The following is a 17,991-nucleotide window of genomic DNA, read 5'->3' as shown; positions in this document are numbered from 1 at the left end:
CTTTGGTAAAACACGAAAAACCAGCAAGCCGTCATGCAAATGAGAGCGCGGAACGGCCCTGCGGCTGAGTTTCAATGACTATTACAAGAGACAATTACACACAACACGTATTAAGCTCAAATTAAACATTTTGAGCTGGTGTAAAAAATCAAAAAAAAAAACGACTTCATAATTTACAGGCTTTCCTCGCCCTTTTTGATTTGATAAAATGGACTTTGTTCAAAATGTTAACCCTTTTCGAAAAGTGCTCGGCAGTGCCCCTAATCCCCAGAGGGGATAGACATGAAACGTCCCCAAAGCGTGGGAAAATTATGAATGAGGGTTTTTACTTGGAAAACTTTGGTAAAACACGAAAAACCAGAAGCCGTCATGCAAATGAGAGCGAGGAACGCCTGCTGATTTTCATGACTATTACACCAACGGATTAAGCTCAAAATTAAACATTTTGAGCTGGTGTAAAAATCACGATATTTACCAGGCGTTCCTCGCCTTTTTGATACCGGATTTTTGGTCAAAATGTTAACCCTTTTTCGAAAAGTGATCGGAAATGCCCCTAATCCCAAGGGGATAGCCTATGAAACTCCCCAAAGCGTGGTAAACTTATGAATGAGGGGTTTTACTTGGAAAACTTTGGTAAAACACGAAAAAGCAGAAGCCGTCATGCAAATGAGAGCGAGGAACGCCTGCTGATTTCATGACTATTACACCAACGGATTAAGCTCAAATTTAAACATTTTGAGCTGGTGTAAAAATCACGATATTCACTAGGCGTTCCTCGCTTTTTTTATATAAAATGTTTAGTCAAAATGTTAACCCTTTTTCGAAAAGTGATCGGAAATGCCCCTAATCCCAAGGGGATAGCCTATGAAACTCCCCAAAGCGTGGTAAACTTATGAATGAGGGGTTTTACTTGGAAAACTTTGGTAAAAACACGAAAAAGCAGAAGCCGTCATGCAAATGAGAGCGAGGAACGCCTGCTGATTTTCATGACTATTACACCAACGGATTAAGCTCAAATTTAAGCATTTTGAGCTGGTGTAAAAATCACGATATTCACCAGGCGTTCCTCGCCCTTTTTACATAAAATGTTTGTTCAAAATGTTAACCCTTTTTCGAAAAGTGATCGGAAATGCCCATAATCCCAAGGGGATAGCCCATGAAACTCCCCAAAGCGTGGGGAAACTTATGAATGAGGGGTTTTACTTGGAAAACTTTGGAAACACACGAAAAACCAGAAGCCGTCATGCAAATGAGAGCGAGGAACGCCTGCTGATTTTCATGACTATTACACCAACGGATTAAGCTCAAAATTAAACATTTTGAGCTGGTGTAAAAATCACGATATTTACCAGGCGTTCCTCGCCTTTTTGATACCGGATTTTTGGTCAAAATGTTAACCCTTTTTCGAAAAGTGATCGGAAATGCCCCTAATCCCAAGGGGATAGCCTATGAAACTCCCCAAAGCGTGGTAAACTTATGAATGAGGGGTTTTACTTGGAAAACTTTGGTAAGACACGAGAAACCAGAAGCCGTCATGCAAATGAGAGCGAGGAACGCCTGCTGATTTTCATGACTATTACACCAACGGATAAAGCTCAAAATTAAACATTTTGAGCTGGTGTAAAAATCACGATATTTACCAGGCGTTCCTCGCCTTTTTGATACCGGATTTTTGGTCAAAATGTTAACCCTTTTTCGAAAAGTGATCGGAAATGCCCCTAATCCCAAGGGGATAGCCTATGAAACTCCCCAAAGCGTGGTAAACTTATGAATGAGGGGTTTTACTTGGAAAACTTTGGTAAGACACGAGAAACCAGAAGCCGTCATGCAAATGAGAGCGAGGAACGCCTGCTGATTTTCATGACTATTACACCAACGGATTAAGCTCAAAATTAAACATTTTGAGCTGGTGTAAAAATCACGACATTCACCAGGCGTTCCTCGCCCTTTTTACATAAAATGTTTGTTCAAAATGTTAACCCTTTTTCGAAAAGTGCTCGGAAGTGCCCCTAATCCAGAGGGGATAGCACATGAAACTCCCCAAAGCGTGGGAAAATATATGAATGAGGGGTTTTACTTGGAAAACTTTGGTAAAACACGAAAAACTAGATGCCGTCATGCAAATCAGAGCGAGGAACGCCTGCTGATTTTCATGACTTTTACACCAACGGATTAAGCTCAAATTTAAACATTTTGAGCTGGTGTAAAATTTCGATATTTACCAGGCGTTCCTCGCCCTTTTTATTTAAAATGTTTAGTCAAAATGTTAACCCTATTTCGAAAAGTGCTCGGAAATGCCCCTAATCCCAAGGGGATAGCCCATGGAACTCCCCAAAGCGTGGGAAACTTATGAATGAGGGGTTTTACTTGGAAAACTTTTGAAAAACACGAAAAACCAGAAGCCGTCATGCAAATGAGAGCGAGAAACGCCTGCTGATTTTCATGACTATTACACCAACGGATTAAGCTCAAAATTAAACATTTTGAGCTGGTGTAAAAATCACGATATTCACCAGGCGTTCCTCGCCTTTTTGATACCGGATTTTTGGTCAAAATGTGAACCCTTTTTCGAAAAGTGCTCGGAAATGCCCCTAATCCCAAGGGGATAGCCCATGGAACTCCCCAAAGCGTGGGAAACTTATGAATGAGGGGTTTTACTTGGAAAACATTTTAGTAAAACACGAAAAACCAGAAGCCGTCATGCAAATCAGAGCGAGGAACGCCTGCTGATTTTCATGACTTTTACACCAACGGATTAAGCTCATATTTAAACATTTTGAGCTGGTGTAAAAGTCACGATATTCACTAGGCGTTCCTCGCCCTTTTTATATAAAGTGTTTGGTCAAAATGTTAACCCTTTTTCGAAAAGTGCTCTGAAATGCCCATAATCCCAAGGGGATAGCCCATGAAACTCCCCAAAGGGTGGGAAACTTATGAATGAGGGGTTTTACTTGGAAAACTTTGGTAAAACACGAAAAAGCAAAAGCCGTCATGCAAATGAGAGCGAGGAACGCCTGCTGATTTTCATGACTTTTACACCAACGGATTAAGCTCAAATTTAAGCATTTTAAGCTGGTGTAAAAATCACGATATTCACCAGGCGTTCCTCGCCCTTTTTACATAAAATGTTTGTTCAAAATGTTAACCCTTTTTCGAAAAGTGATCGGAAATGCCCCTAATCCCAAGGGGATAGCCCATGAAACTCCCCAAAGCGTGGGAAACTTATGAATGAGGGGTTTTACTTGGAAAACTTTGGAAAAACACGAAAAACCAGAAGCCGTCATGCAAATGAGAGCGAGGAACGCCTGCTGATTCTCATGACTTTTACACCAACGGATTAAGCTCAAAATTAAACAATTTGAGCTGGTGTAAAAGTCACGATATTCACCAGGCGTTCCTCGCCCTTTTTACATAAAATGTTTGTTCAAAATGTTAACCCTTTTTCGAAAAGTGCTCGGAAGTGCCCCTAATCCAAAGGGGATAGCCCATGAAACTCCCCAAAGCGTGGGAAACTTATGAATGAGGGGTTTTACTTGGAAAACTTTGGTAAAACACGAAAAACCAGAAACCGTCATGCAAATGAGAGCGAGGAACGCCTGCTGATTTTCATGACTTTTACACCAACGGATTAAGCTCAAATTTAAACATTTTGAGCTGGTGTAAAAATCACGATATTCACCAGGCGTTCCTCGCCCTTTTTATATAAAATGTTTAGTCAAAATGTTAACCCTTTTTCGAAAAGTGCTCGGAAATGCCCATAATCCCAAGGGGATAGCCCATGGAACTCCCCAAAGCGTGGGAAACTTATGAATGAGGGGTTTTACTTGGAAAACTTTGGAAAAACACGAAAAACCAGAAGCCGTCATGCAAATGAGAGCGAGGAACGCCTGCTGATTTTCATGACTATTACACCAACGGATTAAGCTCAAAATTAAACATTTTGAGCTGGTGTAAAAATCACGATATTCACCAGGCGTTCCTCGCCTTTTTGATACCGGATTTTTGGTCAAAATGTTAACCCTTTTTCGAAAAGTGATCGGAAATGCCCCTAATCCCAAGGGGATAGCCCATGGAACTCCCCAAAGCGTGGGAAACTTATGAATGAGGGGTTTTACTTGGAAAACGTTGGAAAAACACGAAAAACCAGAAACCGTCATGCAAATGAGAGCGAGGAACGCCTGCTGATTTTCATGACTTTTACACCAACGGATTAAGCTCAAAATTAAACAATTTGAGCTGGTGTAAAAATCACGACATTCACCAGGCGTTCCTCGCCCTTTTTATGTAAAATGTTTAGTCAAAATGTTAACCCTTTTTCGAAAAGTGATCGGAAATGCCCCTAATCCCAAGGGGATAGCCCATGAAACTCCCCAAAGCGTGGGAAACTTATGAATGAGGGGTTTTACTTGGAAAACTTTGGTAAAACACGAAAAAGCAGAAGCCGTCATGCAAATGAGAGCGAGGAACGCCTGCTGATTTTCATGACTTTTACACCAACGGATTAAGCTCAAAATTAAACATTTTGAGCTGGTGTAAAAATCACGATATTCACCAGGCGTTCCTCGCCCTTTTTACATAAAATGTTTGTTCAAAATGTTAACCCTTTTTCTAAAAGTGCTCGGAAATGCCCATAATCCCAAGGGGATAGCCCATGGAACTCCCCAAAGCGTGGGAAACTTATGAATGAGGGGTTTTACTTGGAAAACTTTGGAAAAACACGAAAAACCAGAAACCGTCATGCAAATAAGAGCGAGGAACGCCTGCTGATTTTCATGACTTTTACACCAACGGATTAAGCTCAAATTTAAACATTTTGAGCTGGTGTAAAAATTTCGATATTTACCAGGCGTTCCTCGCCCTTTTTATTTAAAATGTTTAGTCAAAATGTTAACCCTATTTCGAAAAGTGCTCGGAAATGCCCCTAATCCCAAGGGGATAGCCCATGGAACTCCCCAAAGCGTGGGAAACTTATGAATGAGGGGTTTTACTTGGAAAACTTTTGAAAAACACGAAAAACCAGAAGCCGTCATGCAAATGAGAGCGAGAAACGCCTGCTGATTTTCATGACTATTACACCAACGGATTAAGCTCAAAATTAAACATTTTGAGCTGGTGTAAAAATCACGATATTCACCAGGCGTTCCTCGCCCTTTTTACATAAAATGTTTGTTCAAAATGTTAACCCTTTTTCGAAAAGTGCTCAGAAATGCCCATAATCCCAAGGGGATAGCACATGAAACTCCCCAAAGCGTGGGAAACTTATGAATGAGGGGTTTTACTTGGAAAACTTTGGAAAAACACGAAAAACCAGAAGCCGTCATGCAAATGAGAGCGAGGAACGCCTGCTGATTCTCATGACTTTTACACCAACGGATTAAGCTCAAAATTAAACAATTTGAGCTGGTGTAAAAGTCACGACATTCACCAGGCGTTCCTCGCCCTTTTTACATAAAATGTTTGTTCAAAATGTTAACCCTTTTTCGAAAAGTGCTCGGAAGTGCCCCTAATCCAAAGGGGATAGCCCATGAAACTCCCCAAAGCGTGGGAAACTTATGAATGAGGGGTTTTACTTGGAAAACTTTGATAAAACACGAAAAACCAGAAACCGTCATGCAAATGAGAGCGAGGAACGCCTGCTGATTCTCATGACTTTTACACCAACGGATTAAGCTCAAAATTAAACAATTTGAGCTGGTGTAAAAATAACGACATTCACCAGGCGTTCCTCGCCCTTTTTATATAAAATGTTTAGTCAAAATGTTAACCCTTTTTCGAAAAGTGATCGGAAATGCCCCTAATCCCAAGGGGATAGCCCATGAAACTCCCCAAAGCGTGGGAAACTTATGAATGAGGGGTTTTACTTGGAAAACTTTGGTAAAACACGAAAAACCAGAAGCCGTCATGCAAATGAGAGCGAGGAACGCCTGCTGATTTTCATGACTTTTACACCAACGGATTAAGCTCAAATTTAAACATTTTGAGCTGGTGTAAAAATCACGATATTCACCAGGCGTTCCTCGCCCTTTTTATATAAAATGTTTAGTCAAAATGTTAACCCTTTTTCGAAAAGTGCTCGGAAATGCCCATAATCCCAAGGGGATAGCCCATGGAACTCCCCAAAGCGTGGGAAACTTATGAATGAGGGGTTTTACTTGGAAAACTTTGGAAAAACACGAAAAACCAGAAGCCGTCATGCAAATGAGAGCGAGGAACGCCTGCTGATTTTCATGACTATTACACCAACGGATTAAGCTCAAAATTAAACATTTTGAGCTGGTGTAAAAATCACGATATTCACCAGGCGTTCCTCGCCTTTTTGATACCGGATTTTTGGTCAAAATGTTAACCCTTTTTCGAAAAGTGATCGGAAATGCCCCTAATCCCAAGGGGATAGCCCATGGAACTCCCCAAAGCGTGGGAAACTTATGAATGAGGGGTTTTACTTGGAAAACTTTGGAAAAACACGAAAAACAAGAAACCGTCATGCAAATGAGAGCGAGGAACGCCTGCTGATTTTCATGACTTTTACACCAACGGATTAAGCTCAAAATTAAACAATTTGAGCTTGTGTAAAAATCACGACATTCACCAGGCGTTCCTCGCCCTTTTTATGTAAAATGTTTAGTCAAAATGTTAACCCTTTTTCGAAAAGTGATCGGAAATGCCCCTAATCCCAAGGGGATAGCCCATGAAACTCCCCAAAGCGTGGGAAACTTATGAATGAGAGGTTTTACTTGGAAAACTTTGGTAAAACACGAAAAAGCAGAAGCCGTCATGCAAATGAGAGCGAGGAACGCCTGCTGATTTTCATGACTTTTACACCAACGGATTAAGCTCAAATTTAAACATTTTGAGCTGGTGTAAAAATCACGATATTCACTAGGCGTTCCTCGCTCTTTTTATATAAAATGTTTAGTCAAAATGTTAACCCTTTTTCGAAAAGTGCTCGGAAATGCCCATAATCCCAAGGGGATAGCCCATGGAACTCCCCAAAGCGTGGGAAACTTATGAATGAGGGGTTTTACTTAAAAAACTTTGGAAAAACACGAAAAACCAGAAGCCGTCATGCAAATGAGAGCGAGGAACGCCTGCTGATTTTCATGACTATTACACCAACGGATTAAGCTCAAAATTAAACATTTATAGCTGGTGTAAAAATCACGATATTCACCAGGCGTTCCTCGCCCTTTTTACATAAAATGTTTGTTCAAAATGTTAACCCTTTTTCTAAAAGTGCTCGGAAATGCCCATAATCCTAAGGGGATAGCCCATGGAACTCCCCAAAGCGTGGGAAACTTATGAATGAGGGGTTTTACTTGGAAAACTTTGGAAAAACACGAAAAACCAGAAACCGTCATGCAAATGAGAGCGAGGAACGCCTGCTGATTTTCATGACTTTTACACCAACGGATTAAGCTCAAAATTAAACAATTTGAGCTGGTGCAAAAATCACGACATTCACCAGGCGTTCCTCGCCCTTTTTATGTAAAATGTTTAGTCAAAATGTTAACCCTTTTTCGAAAAGTGATCGGAAATGCCCCTAATCCCAAGGGGATAGCCCATGAAACTCCCCAAAGCGTGGGAAACTTATGAATGAGGGGTTTTACTTGGAAAACTTTGGTAAAACACGAAAAAGCAGAAGCCGTCATGCAAATGAGAGCGAGGAACGCCTGCTGATTTTCATTACTTTTACACCAACGGATTAAGCTCAAATTTAAACATTTTGAGCTGGTGTAAAAATCACGATATTCACTAGGCGTTCCTCGCTCTTTTTATATAAAATGTTTAGTCAAAATGTTAACCCTTTTTCGAAAAGTGCTCGGAAATGCCCATAATCCCAAGGGGATAGCCCATGGAACTCCCCAAAGCGTGGGAAACTTATGAATGAGGGGTTTTACTTGAAAAACTTTGGAAAAACACGAAAAACCAGAAGCCGTCATGCAAATGAGAGCGAGGAACGCCTGCTGATTTTCATGACTATTACACCAACGGATTAAGCTCAAAATTAAACATTTATAGCTGGTGTAAAAATCACGATATTCACAAGGCGTTCCTCGCCCTTTTTACATAAAATGTTTTTTCAAAATGTTAACCCTTTTTCTAAAAGTGATCGGAAATGCCCATAATCCCAAGGGGATAGCCCATGGAACTCCCCAAAGCGTGGGAAACTTATGAATGAGGGGTTTTACTTGGAAAACTTTGGAAAAACACGAAAAACCAGAAGCCGTCATGCAAATGAGAGCGAGGAACGCCTGCTGATTTTCATGACTATTACACCAACGGATTAAGCTCAAAATTAAACATTTTGAGCTGGTGTAAAAATCACGATATTCACTAGGCGTTCCTCGCCTTTTTTATACCGGATTTTTTGTCAAAATGTTAACCCTTTTTCGAAAAGTGCTCGGAAATGCCCCTAATCCCAAGGGGATAGCCCATGGAACTCCCCAAAGCGTGGGAAACTTATGAATGAGGGGTTTTACTTGGAAAACTTTGGAAAAACACGAAAAACCAGAAGCCGTCATGCAAATGAGAGCGAGGAACGCCTGCTGATTTTCATGACTATTACACCAACGGATTAAGCTCAAAATTAAACATTTTGAGCTGGTGTAAAAATCACGATATTCACCAGGCGTTCCTCGCCTTTTTGATACCGGATTTTTGGTCAAAATGTTAACCCTTTATCGAAAAGTGATCGGAAATGCCCCTAATCCCAAGGGGATAGCCCATGGAACTCCCCAAAGCGTGGGAAACTTATGAATGAGAGGTTTTACTTGAAAAACTTTGGAAAAACACGAAAAACCAGAAGCCGTCATGCAAATGAGAGCGAGGAACGCCTGCTGATTTTCATGACTATTACACCAACGGATTAAGCTCAAAATTAAACATTTTGAGCTGGTGTAAAAATCACGATATTCACCAGGCGTTCCTCGCCTTTTTGATATCGGATTTTTGGTCAAAATGTTAACCCTTTTTCGAAAAGTGATCGGAAATGCCCCTAATCCCAAGGGGATAGCCCATGGAACTCCCCAAAGGGTGGGAAACTTATGAATGAGGGGTTTTACTTGGAAAACTTTGGTAAAACACGAAAAAGCAGAAGCCGTCATGCAAATGAGAGCGAGGAATGCCTGCTGATTTTCATGACTTTTACACCAACGGATTAAGCTCAAATTTAAACATTTTGAGCTGGTGTAAAAATCACGATATTCACTACGCGTTCCTCGCTCTTTTTATATAAAATGTTTAGTCAAAATGTTAACCCTTTTTCGAAAAGTGCTCGGAAATGCCCATAATCCCAAGGGATAGCCCATGGAACTCCCCAAAGCGTGGGAAACTTATGAATGAGGGGTTTTACTTGAAAAACTTTGGTAAGACACGAGAAACCAGAAGCCGTCATGCAAATGAGAGCGAGGAACGCCTGCTGATTTTCATGACTATTACACCAACGGATTAAGCTCAAATTTAAACATTTTGAGCTGGTGTAAAAATCACGACATTCACCAGGCGTTCCTCGCCCTTGTTATATAAAATGTTTGTTCAAAATGTTAACCCTTTTTCGAAAAGTGCTCGGAAGTGCCCCTAATCCCAAGGGGATAGCACATGAAACTCCCCAAAGCGTGGGAAAATATATGAATGAGGGGTTTTACTTGGAAAACTTTGAAAAAACACGAAAAACCAGAAGCCGTCATGCAAATCAGAGCGAGGAACGCCTGCTGATTTTCATGACTTTTACACCAACGGATTAAGCTCAAATTTAAACATTTTGAGCTGGTGTAAAAATCACGATATTCACTAGGCGTTCCTCGCCCTTTTTATATAAAATGTTTAGTCAAAATGTTAACCCTTTTTCGAAAAGTGATCGGAAATGCCCATAATCCCAAGGGGATAGCCCATGGAACTCCCCAAAGCGTGGGAAACTTATGAATGAGGGGTTTTACTTGGAAAACTTGGGAAAAACACGAAAAACCAGAAGCCGTCATGCAAATGAGAGCGAGGAACGCCTGCTGATTTTCATGACTATTACACCAACGGATTAAGCTCAAAATTAAACATTTTGAGCTGGTGTAAAAATCACGATATTCACCAGGCGTTCCTCGCCTTTTTGATACCGGATTTTTGGTCAAAATGTTAACCCTTTTTCGAAAAGTGCTCGGAAATGCCCCTAATCCCAAGGGGATAGCCCATGGAACTCCCCAAAGCGTGGGAAACTTATGAATGAGGGGTTTTACTTGGAAAACTTTGGTAAGACACGAAAAACCAGAAGCCGTCATGCAAATGAGAGCGAGGAACGCCTGCTGATTTTCATGACTTTTACACCAACGGATTAAGCTCAAATTTAAACATTTTGAGCTGGTGTAAAAATTACGATATTCACTAGGCGTTCCTCGCTCTTTTTATATAAAATGTTTAGTCAAAATGTTAACCCTTTTTCGAAAAGTGCTCGGAAATGCCCATAATCCCAAGGGGATAGCCCATGGAACTCCCCAAAGCGTGGGAAACTTATGAATGAGGGGTTTTACTTGGAAAACTTTGGAAAAACACGAAAAACCAGAAGCCGTCATGCAAATGAGAGCGAGGAACGCCTGCTGATTTTCATGACTATTACACCAACGGATTAAGCTCAAAATTAAACATTTTGAGCTGGTGTAAAAATCACGATATTCACTAGGCGTTCCTCGCCCTTTTGATACCGGACTTTTGTTCAAAATGTTAACCCTTTTTCGAAAAGTGCTCGGAAGTGCCCCTAATCCCAAGGGGATAGCCCATGGAACTCCCCAAAGCGTGGGAAACTTATGAATGAGGGGTTTTACTTGGAAAACTTTGGTAAAACACGAAAAACCAGAAGCCGTCATGCAAATGAGAGCGAGGAACGCCTGCTGATTTTCATGACTTTTACACCAACGGATTAATCTCAAATTTAAACATTTTGAGCTGGTGTAAAAATCGCGATATTCACTAGGCGTTCCTCGCTCTTTTTATATAAAATGTTTAGTCAAAATGTTAACCCTTTTTCGAAAAGTGCTCGGAAATGCCCATAATCCCAAGGGGATAGCCCATGGAACTCCCCAAAGCGTGGGAAACTTATGAATGAGGGGTTTTACTTGGAAAACTTTGGAAAAACACGAAAAACCAGAAGCCGTCATGCAAATGAGAGCGAGGACTGCCTGCTGATTTTCATGACTATTACACCAACGGATTAGGCTCAAAATTAAACATTTTGAGCTGGTGTAAAAATCACGATATTCACCAGGCGTTCCTCGCCTTTCTGATACCGGATTTTTGGTCAAAATGTTAACCCTTTTTCGAAAAGTGATCGGAAATGCCCCTAATCCCAAGGGGATAGCCCATGAAACTCCCCAAAGCGTGGGAAACTTATGAATGAGGGGTTTTACTTGGAAAACTTTGGTAAGACCCGAAAAACCAGAAGCCGTCATGCAAATCAGAGCGAGGAACGCCTGCTGATTTTCATGACTTTTACACCAACGGATTAAGCTCAAAATTAAACATTTTGAGCTGGTGTAAAAATCACGATATTCACCAGGCGTTCCTCGCCTTTTTGATACCGGATTTTTGGTCAAAATGTTAACCCTTTTTCGAAAAGTGCTCGGAAATGCCCCTAATCCCAAGGGGATAGCCCATGGAACTCCCCAAAGCGTGGGAAACTTATGAATGAGGGGTTTTACTTGAAAAACTTTGGAAAAACACGAAAAACCAGAAGCCGTCATGCAAATGAGAGCGAGGAACGCCTGCTGATTTTCATGACTATTACACCAACGGATTAAGCTCAAAATTAAACATTTTGAGATGGTGTAAAAATCACGACATTCACCAGGCGTTCCTCGCCCTTTTTACATAAAATGTTTGTTCAAAATGTTAACCCTTTTTCGAAAAGTGCTCGGAAGTGCCCCTAATCCCAAGGGGATAGCCCATGAAACTCCCCAAAGCGTGGGAAAATATATGAATGAGGGGCTTTACTTGGAAAACTTTGAAAAAACACGAAAAACCAGAAGCCGTCATGCAAATGAGAGCGAGGAACGCCTGCTGATTTTCATGACTATTACACCAACGGATTAAGCTCAAATTTAAACATTTTGAGCTGGTGTAAAAATCACGATATTCACCAGGCGTTCCTCGCCCTTTTTATATAAAATGTTTAGTCAAAATGTTAACCCTTTTTCGAAAAGTGCTCGGAAATGCCGCTAATCCCAAGGGGATAGCCCATGGAACTCCCCAAAGCGTGGGAAACTTATGAATGAGGGGTTTTACTTGGAAAACTTTGGTAAAACACGAAAAACCAGAAGCCGTCATGCAAATGAGAGCGAGGAACGCCTGCTGATTTTCATGACTTTTACACCAACGGATTAAGCTCAAATTTAAACATTTTGAGCTGGTGTAAAAATCACGATGTTGACCAGGCGTTCCTCGCCCTTTTGATTCCGAATTTTTTTATGTGTGATAAGGTAAGAAAAAGAAAGTTTTTAGTTTGATAGGGGTTAAGAGAAGTTGAAAAAATAGTTCTTTGAAGTTTTCATAAACAAGGATGTTTTAAAATAAAGCGAAGGCGTGTCTGTTGCATTTTTATCTCTTTAATCAAATATACGACTATATATGGATCGTTATTTTTTATGTACCTTTATGAATGTTAATTTTTTATGAATTACTATATCACACTTATTGTAATTTTATTTATATTTCTGATGAAGTCAAAGTAAGTGAGAGAACACAAAAAATCATGTCTTAAGGCTGGTTTAGACGGTACAATTTTCGCCTACAGCTATCGTATACAACACGCTTGCGTCATTCTACAACTCGAGTCGTAGCGTGTAAATCAAGCCTACAACTCGCCTACGACAGAGGCGAGCGTGTTGTATACGAGAGTTGTAGGCGAAAATCGTACCGTCTAAACCGGCCTTTAGAGTGACCACAGTAAATCCGTGAAACACTAATTACTAATTAATATGAAGCTAGTCAACTTCGTTTAGAATTAGGTGTAATATTTGGAGCCACTGATCCATGTGAAAGAAGTCTTTAGAAGTGCTTAGAACCACTTCAACTTGACCAATAATTTTCAAGCTGCCAGTCAATGGACCAATCACATTGAAGTTTCAGGATTATCAACCAATGGCACTGAAGTGGCAAGTAGAAATGGCAGATAAGGATATAAGTCCATAAAGCAACAGGCACACAACAAGTTAATAAACCAATTACAACCAAGGGGTTGGTCGAACCAATCAAAGTCAAGCCGCAAGCTAATTGACCAATCACATCCAAGGAGCCCACCCCATGTAGGTTCTTCCAAGAATATTGGAATTAGCTAGGCGCTGAACCAATCATAGTCAAGCAGCAATCCAATAGACAAATCACATCCAAGGTTCCCATCCATGGTAAGTTCTTCCGAGAATATTTGAATCAGTTGCTTGATCGATGAGACAGTCAACTTGATCCTCCACAGGCAACCCAACCTCAGGCTTCTTAGCTCGTATGTTGACGTTTGGATCACCGATACAGACAGTCTCCATGGCGTCTATCCATTTCCTGTTCTTATGGCCCAACCTTATTTCATTCCTGTTGGAAAAATAAGCTTAGGTTGTAATTTTCAAGAATTGGAATTTTCTTATGGAATTTGATTTTTTCAAAGAATGCGGGCATCAGTGACTACACGATGATGACAATGACTGATGAAAATGGTTATGTCGATCATAATGGTGTTTATGATGATGATGACAGTGATGATGATGACTGATGATAATGATGATGGTGATGTTGATAATGGGGATGATGATGATGATGACTGATGATAATGATGATGGTGTTGTTGACAATGGGGATGATGATGATGACTGATGATAATGATGATGGTGTTGTTGACAATGGGGATGATGATGATGATGACTGATGATAATGATGATGGTGATGTTGACATTGGGGATAATGATGATGACTGATGCTAACGGTGAAGATGAATAAATACAATGAATCATGATAATAATAATAATAATAATAATGGAAGATGATGTTGTTAATTACGTTAACGACTGACGATGCTTAAAGATAATGAATGAATATGATGAACGATAGTGATGATGATGACAACGATGATGATAAAGACTACAACTAAGACTGAGTAATACCAACAATACGTGCTATTAGGTTTGTGCTCTACATACCTGGTAAGGTAGGCAGGGTTGGCACCACAGAGCTTCTTTTTTGCTGTCTCTACCTTTTCTCGTGGGTACCAAACGACGTCCTCTTCATCTTCTATTATAGAAAGGAAAAGATTCCATTGTATTGACAAAAGCAATCGTCGAGGATTTAGAAGAGACATTCTGGCACAACGACATCAGAAAATTGTATATTTTACCTGAATTTAAGCCATGCATTTTTGCTTGATTGCGAGCATAAGCCTGTTGAAGCAACGTGGTTTATTTAAAAAAATGATACGGGTTGGGGTTTTGTCTGCTTGTTGAGGTGAATGGATGTAGTGTCTGAGTAAGACATACGATTGGGCTAGTTTAAAGAGAAAAGTGTGATGTGGGTCTAGTGGTTAGATGAAGGGGATAAGGTGCAGGGGATGGGTGAGGTGGATGGTTGTGATGTCTGAGTAGGGTGGGTGTGATGTGGGTCAAGTGGTTAGGTGAAGGGGATGAGGTGGATGGTTGTGATGTCTCAGTAGGGTGGGTGTGATGTGGGTCAAGTGGTTAGATGAAGGGGATGAGGTGGATGAGTAGGGTGGGTGTGATGTGGGTCAAGTGGTTAGATGAAGGGGATGAGGTGGATGGGTGTAATGTCTCAGTAGGGTGGGTGTGATAAGTGATTAGGTGAAGGGGATGAGGTGGATGAGTAGGGTGGGTGTGATGTGGGTCAAGTGGTTAGATGAAGGGGATGAGGTGGATGGGTGTAATGTCTCAGTAGGGTGGGTGTGATAAGTGATTAGGTGAAGGGGATGAGGTGGATGGGTGTGATGTCTGAGTAGGTTAGGTGTATTGTCTGAGTAGTGTGGGTGTGACATGGGTCAAGTGGTTAGGTGAAGGGGATGAGGTGGATGGGTGTGATGGATGAGTAGGGTGGGTGTGATGTGGGTCAAGTGGTTAGGTGAAAGGGATGAGGTGGATGGGTGTGATGTCTGGGTAGGTGAGGAGGGTGAGTGTGATGTGGGTCAAGTGGTTAGGTAAAGGGATGAGGTGGATGGGTGTGATGTCTCAGTAGGGTAAGTGTGATGTGGGTCAAGTGGTTAGGTGAAAGGGATGAGGTAGATGGGTGTGATGTCAGAGTAGGGTGAGTTTGATGTGGATCTGAGATGGAAAAACAATACACCCAAATGGATTTGGTCAACTGCATAAAATATGGTGATTTTTTTAAAAAGTGAGAAGAAACTAAATCAGTAAATACTGCATAATTGGTGTCTGTACCTTCCAGTCGAGTAGCGGTTCTTTCACAAACACATCCATAGTGCTGAGAAGCAGTTCGTGATTCTCTCGCAGGGCTCTTAGAGTATGGATCATCGTGCTGCGCAACAAGCCACTTTCTTTCAACGGCAAGAGAAAGTTCACAATTTGACGTGTTAGACGGAATGGCATAAGCTCAGGAATGAGTAGGAACTGAGAAGAAATTCAGAAAATACTTTTTTCACTTTGAAAGTAATAAATTAATAAATTATTAAAAAATCAAATATTATTTTAAAAAAATATTAAAAATAATTAGTTATTTAAAATTATTGTCACTATTGTTATTTATTAAAAGAAAGCATTTAGTGTGTATTTTTCTACTTTTTTTTTCTATTGCAAATGGCTGTAAAAAAATTGTAAAAAATGATATTTAAAAAATCCCTATAAATAAAAAAAACACGTTTCAGTTTAATTACTTTGATTGAGAGGTGTATGATAGGAATTTAGAAAAAAAATTCAAGGGTACAAAAAGGGTACAATGTTATGGCTAAGAGGTTTTAAAAGAGACCTCTTTAGCTTAGGAGTAAAGTTTTTCCATCTCAAACAACATATTCCCTAGAGTATCATTTCTTTGTTTAACAGTTGCACAAGAGAAGACACATGAGTATGGATACAACTCATACCAATAATTTTTTTTTCAAGAGAATGACACAGTCACATGTTCTGAAAATATGGGAAAACATTAAGCCCAAGGTAAAGAGGTCTATTTTTTAAAATGCTAATAAAAGCTTCTAGGTGGATAAACAAAGGAGCTAACAGTACACTTGAGCAACCCCTCCCCCCATAGATGATTTTTGGTGGTAGTGGAGGGATAGGGGGTAGGATTGTTCACCTGTGTAGCAGAACCAAAAGCATGACCAAAGTCAATGCCAACCATTCCTCCAGTCTTAATGTCCACCATAAAGTTTGACAAGTGTCGATCACCGATCCCAATCAGGTATTGACAGATACATAAACATGCATGCATACGGGCGAAGTGGGAACGAAGCATCAAGTAGGCTTCTGGTGATGCTGACAACTGCTCAAAGGCTCGCCTGCCAGAAAAAAATAAAATCAGTTTCTCAAATATAAAGATTTGAGACAATAAAAAGAATTATGTACCTTAATAAATCCCATGGCACGAATGCTTGTTTCTCGTGGAAGTCAAATTCTACTTCTGTTCGACTTGCTTTACTAAAAAACAACAACAACAACAACATAGCCAGCATTCCAAAGTTGATAGGAACAATGGGTCGAATTGGTATTGAAGTGCATTTTTGCTTTAGGGGTCATTTTTCCAGGATGGCATTTATTTTGTCACCTAAAGCGGTCCCACAATGCACTGCAATGCCAACTCAATCCTTTTCTCCTCAACCTTAGAATAATTAATAAAGATTTCTCTTCCATTCTCTTACTGACCTGTACATAACATGGTATTTAGAGTTATCATCAACATTTGCATACTTTCTCAGCCACCTGTCATGCAACTCACGTGGTTTATCACTGCAAAATATTATAGTTTTTTTGGTGAATAAAATAAAACTATTTGTCTTCTTTGGTCATCCTGCTGCAAGTGGAGGAAGAGGGAACCTGAGAATGACTTCCTCTCTTATATGATCACAGTCCTTTTCATTCATCTTTCAGAATGTGCACAGGTATCCCAATACAAGGGAGAGGCACATGCTGAATGGGGTGTATTATCAATTTGATACTCACGTGACTCTCTGTTGTCTTTCTCCAGGTGTCATCGCTTGTGATATAAATTCTTTTAGTGGTCTTGTGTTGGTCACCCATTCAATCAAACCCACTCTTAAAATTAAAGAAAAAAGAAAAGAAAAGATAATATGAATGAAAGAAGAAGAAGAAGAAAAAGAAATTACATAGTTTCAAGTTCTCTGTTGCTTAGGGTTAGCCTTAATGTACCTCTGTGAAGGTCTGTGGTATTTTAAAGTGTTTGTATTTTGATGAAGTTGTGCATTCTTTACTTTACCATTGGCATTTGATGTGGTTAAATGTAATTTAGGCTAAGTTAGACTCGAGGTCAATGACATCTCGCAGTAGCGTTGTCCGGACGCATACCGCTATCTCCGCTGTCAACGCATTTATTACCTCACGCGATCGTTGATCGACTCAGCTAGCAAGTTGTTTATAGCATGTCGCAATCTATTCTAGTCGATCTCTGTGGCCTGTATGAGATATGGATCATAGCTATCATTACGAAATTCGATAAGACGCTACACACGTGATCACGCTAGCTTAATGCCAACCACGCGAACCTTTATTCGCCATCGCTATCTATCGCTAGCACTTGCTATACGACGCTATTACGCTATTACGCTATTACGCTACAACACGAGTTTAATTTAATTTTTCATCATGCCACCGAAACGTTCGCTGACAAACCTCAACGAAGAGGTTCCTGAACGAAATCCGCTCAGCAGCACTCCGCAATCAACGTCCACCGTGACACTCTCACAGGAATACCGACGGGAGCTCGTGGACGAAGTAGTCAGGGCTGTTCTTGCCGCTACACAGCAAACGGCCATCTCGCAATCGCCTGCAGCAACGA

The 17,991-nt window shown here is 40.5% G+C and overlaps 1 protein-coding gene across 1 annotated transcript in view; it reads right to left on the bottom strand.

Annotated features, from left to right (window-relative positions):
• Positions 1 to 12,568: 12,568 nt before the first annotated feature.
• The window catches only part of LOC148910376 (DNA-dependent protein kinase catalytic subunit-like), a 34,393-nt gene continuing 28,970 nt past the window's right edge, over positions 12,569 to 17,991 (bottom strand). The window contains exons 47-54 of the mRNA XM_089031680.1: positions 17,139 to 17,231; positions 16,842 to 16,925; positions 16,545 to 16,616; positions 16,276 to 16,477; positions 15,408 to 15,596; positions 14,360 to 14,402; positions 14,166 to 14,256; positions 12,569 to 13,563 (exon numbers count right to left, since the gene is read on the bottom strand). Coding sequence (XP_088887806.1) covers positions 13,359 to 13,563; positions 14,166 to 14,256; positions 14,360 to 14,402; positions 15,408 to 15,596; positions 16,276 to 16,477; positions 16,545 to 16,616; positions 16,842 to 16,925; positions 17,139 to 17,231 — 979 coding nt within the window. The 3' untranslated portion in view covers positions 12,569 to 13,358. The remainder of the gene's footprint in view (positions 13,564 to 14,165; positions 14,257 to 14,359; positions 14,403 to 15,407; positions 15,597 to 16,275; positions 16,478 to 16,544; positions 16,617 to 16,841; positions 16,926 to 17,138; positions 17,232 to 17,991) is intronic.

This window comes from Actinia tenebrosa, unplaced genomic scaffold (genome assembly GCF_029948245.1).
Source record: "Actinia tenebrosa isolate PJP-AT-01 unplaced genomic scaffold, QUT_ActTen_1.0 PGA_scaffold17__23_contigs__length_9995812, whole genome shotgun sequence".
NCBI lineage: Eukaryota > Metazoa > Cnidaria > Anthozoa > Actiniaria > Actiniidae > Actinia > Actinia tenebrosa.
Note: the sequence above shows the minus strand (reverse complement) of the source record. Positions and strands in the feature narration are given on the sequence as shown.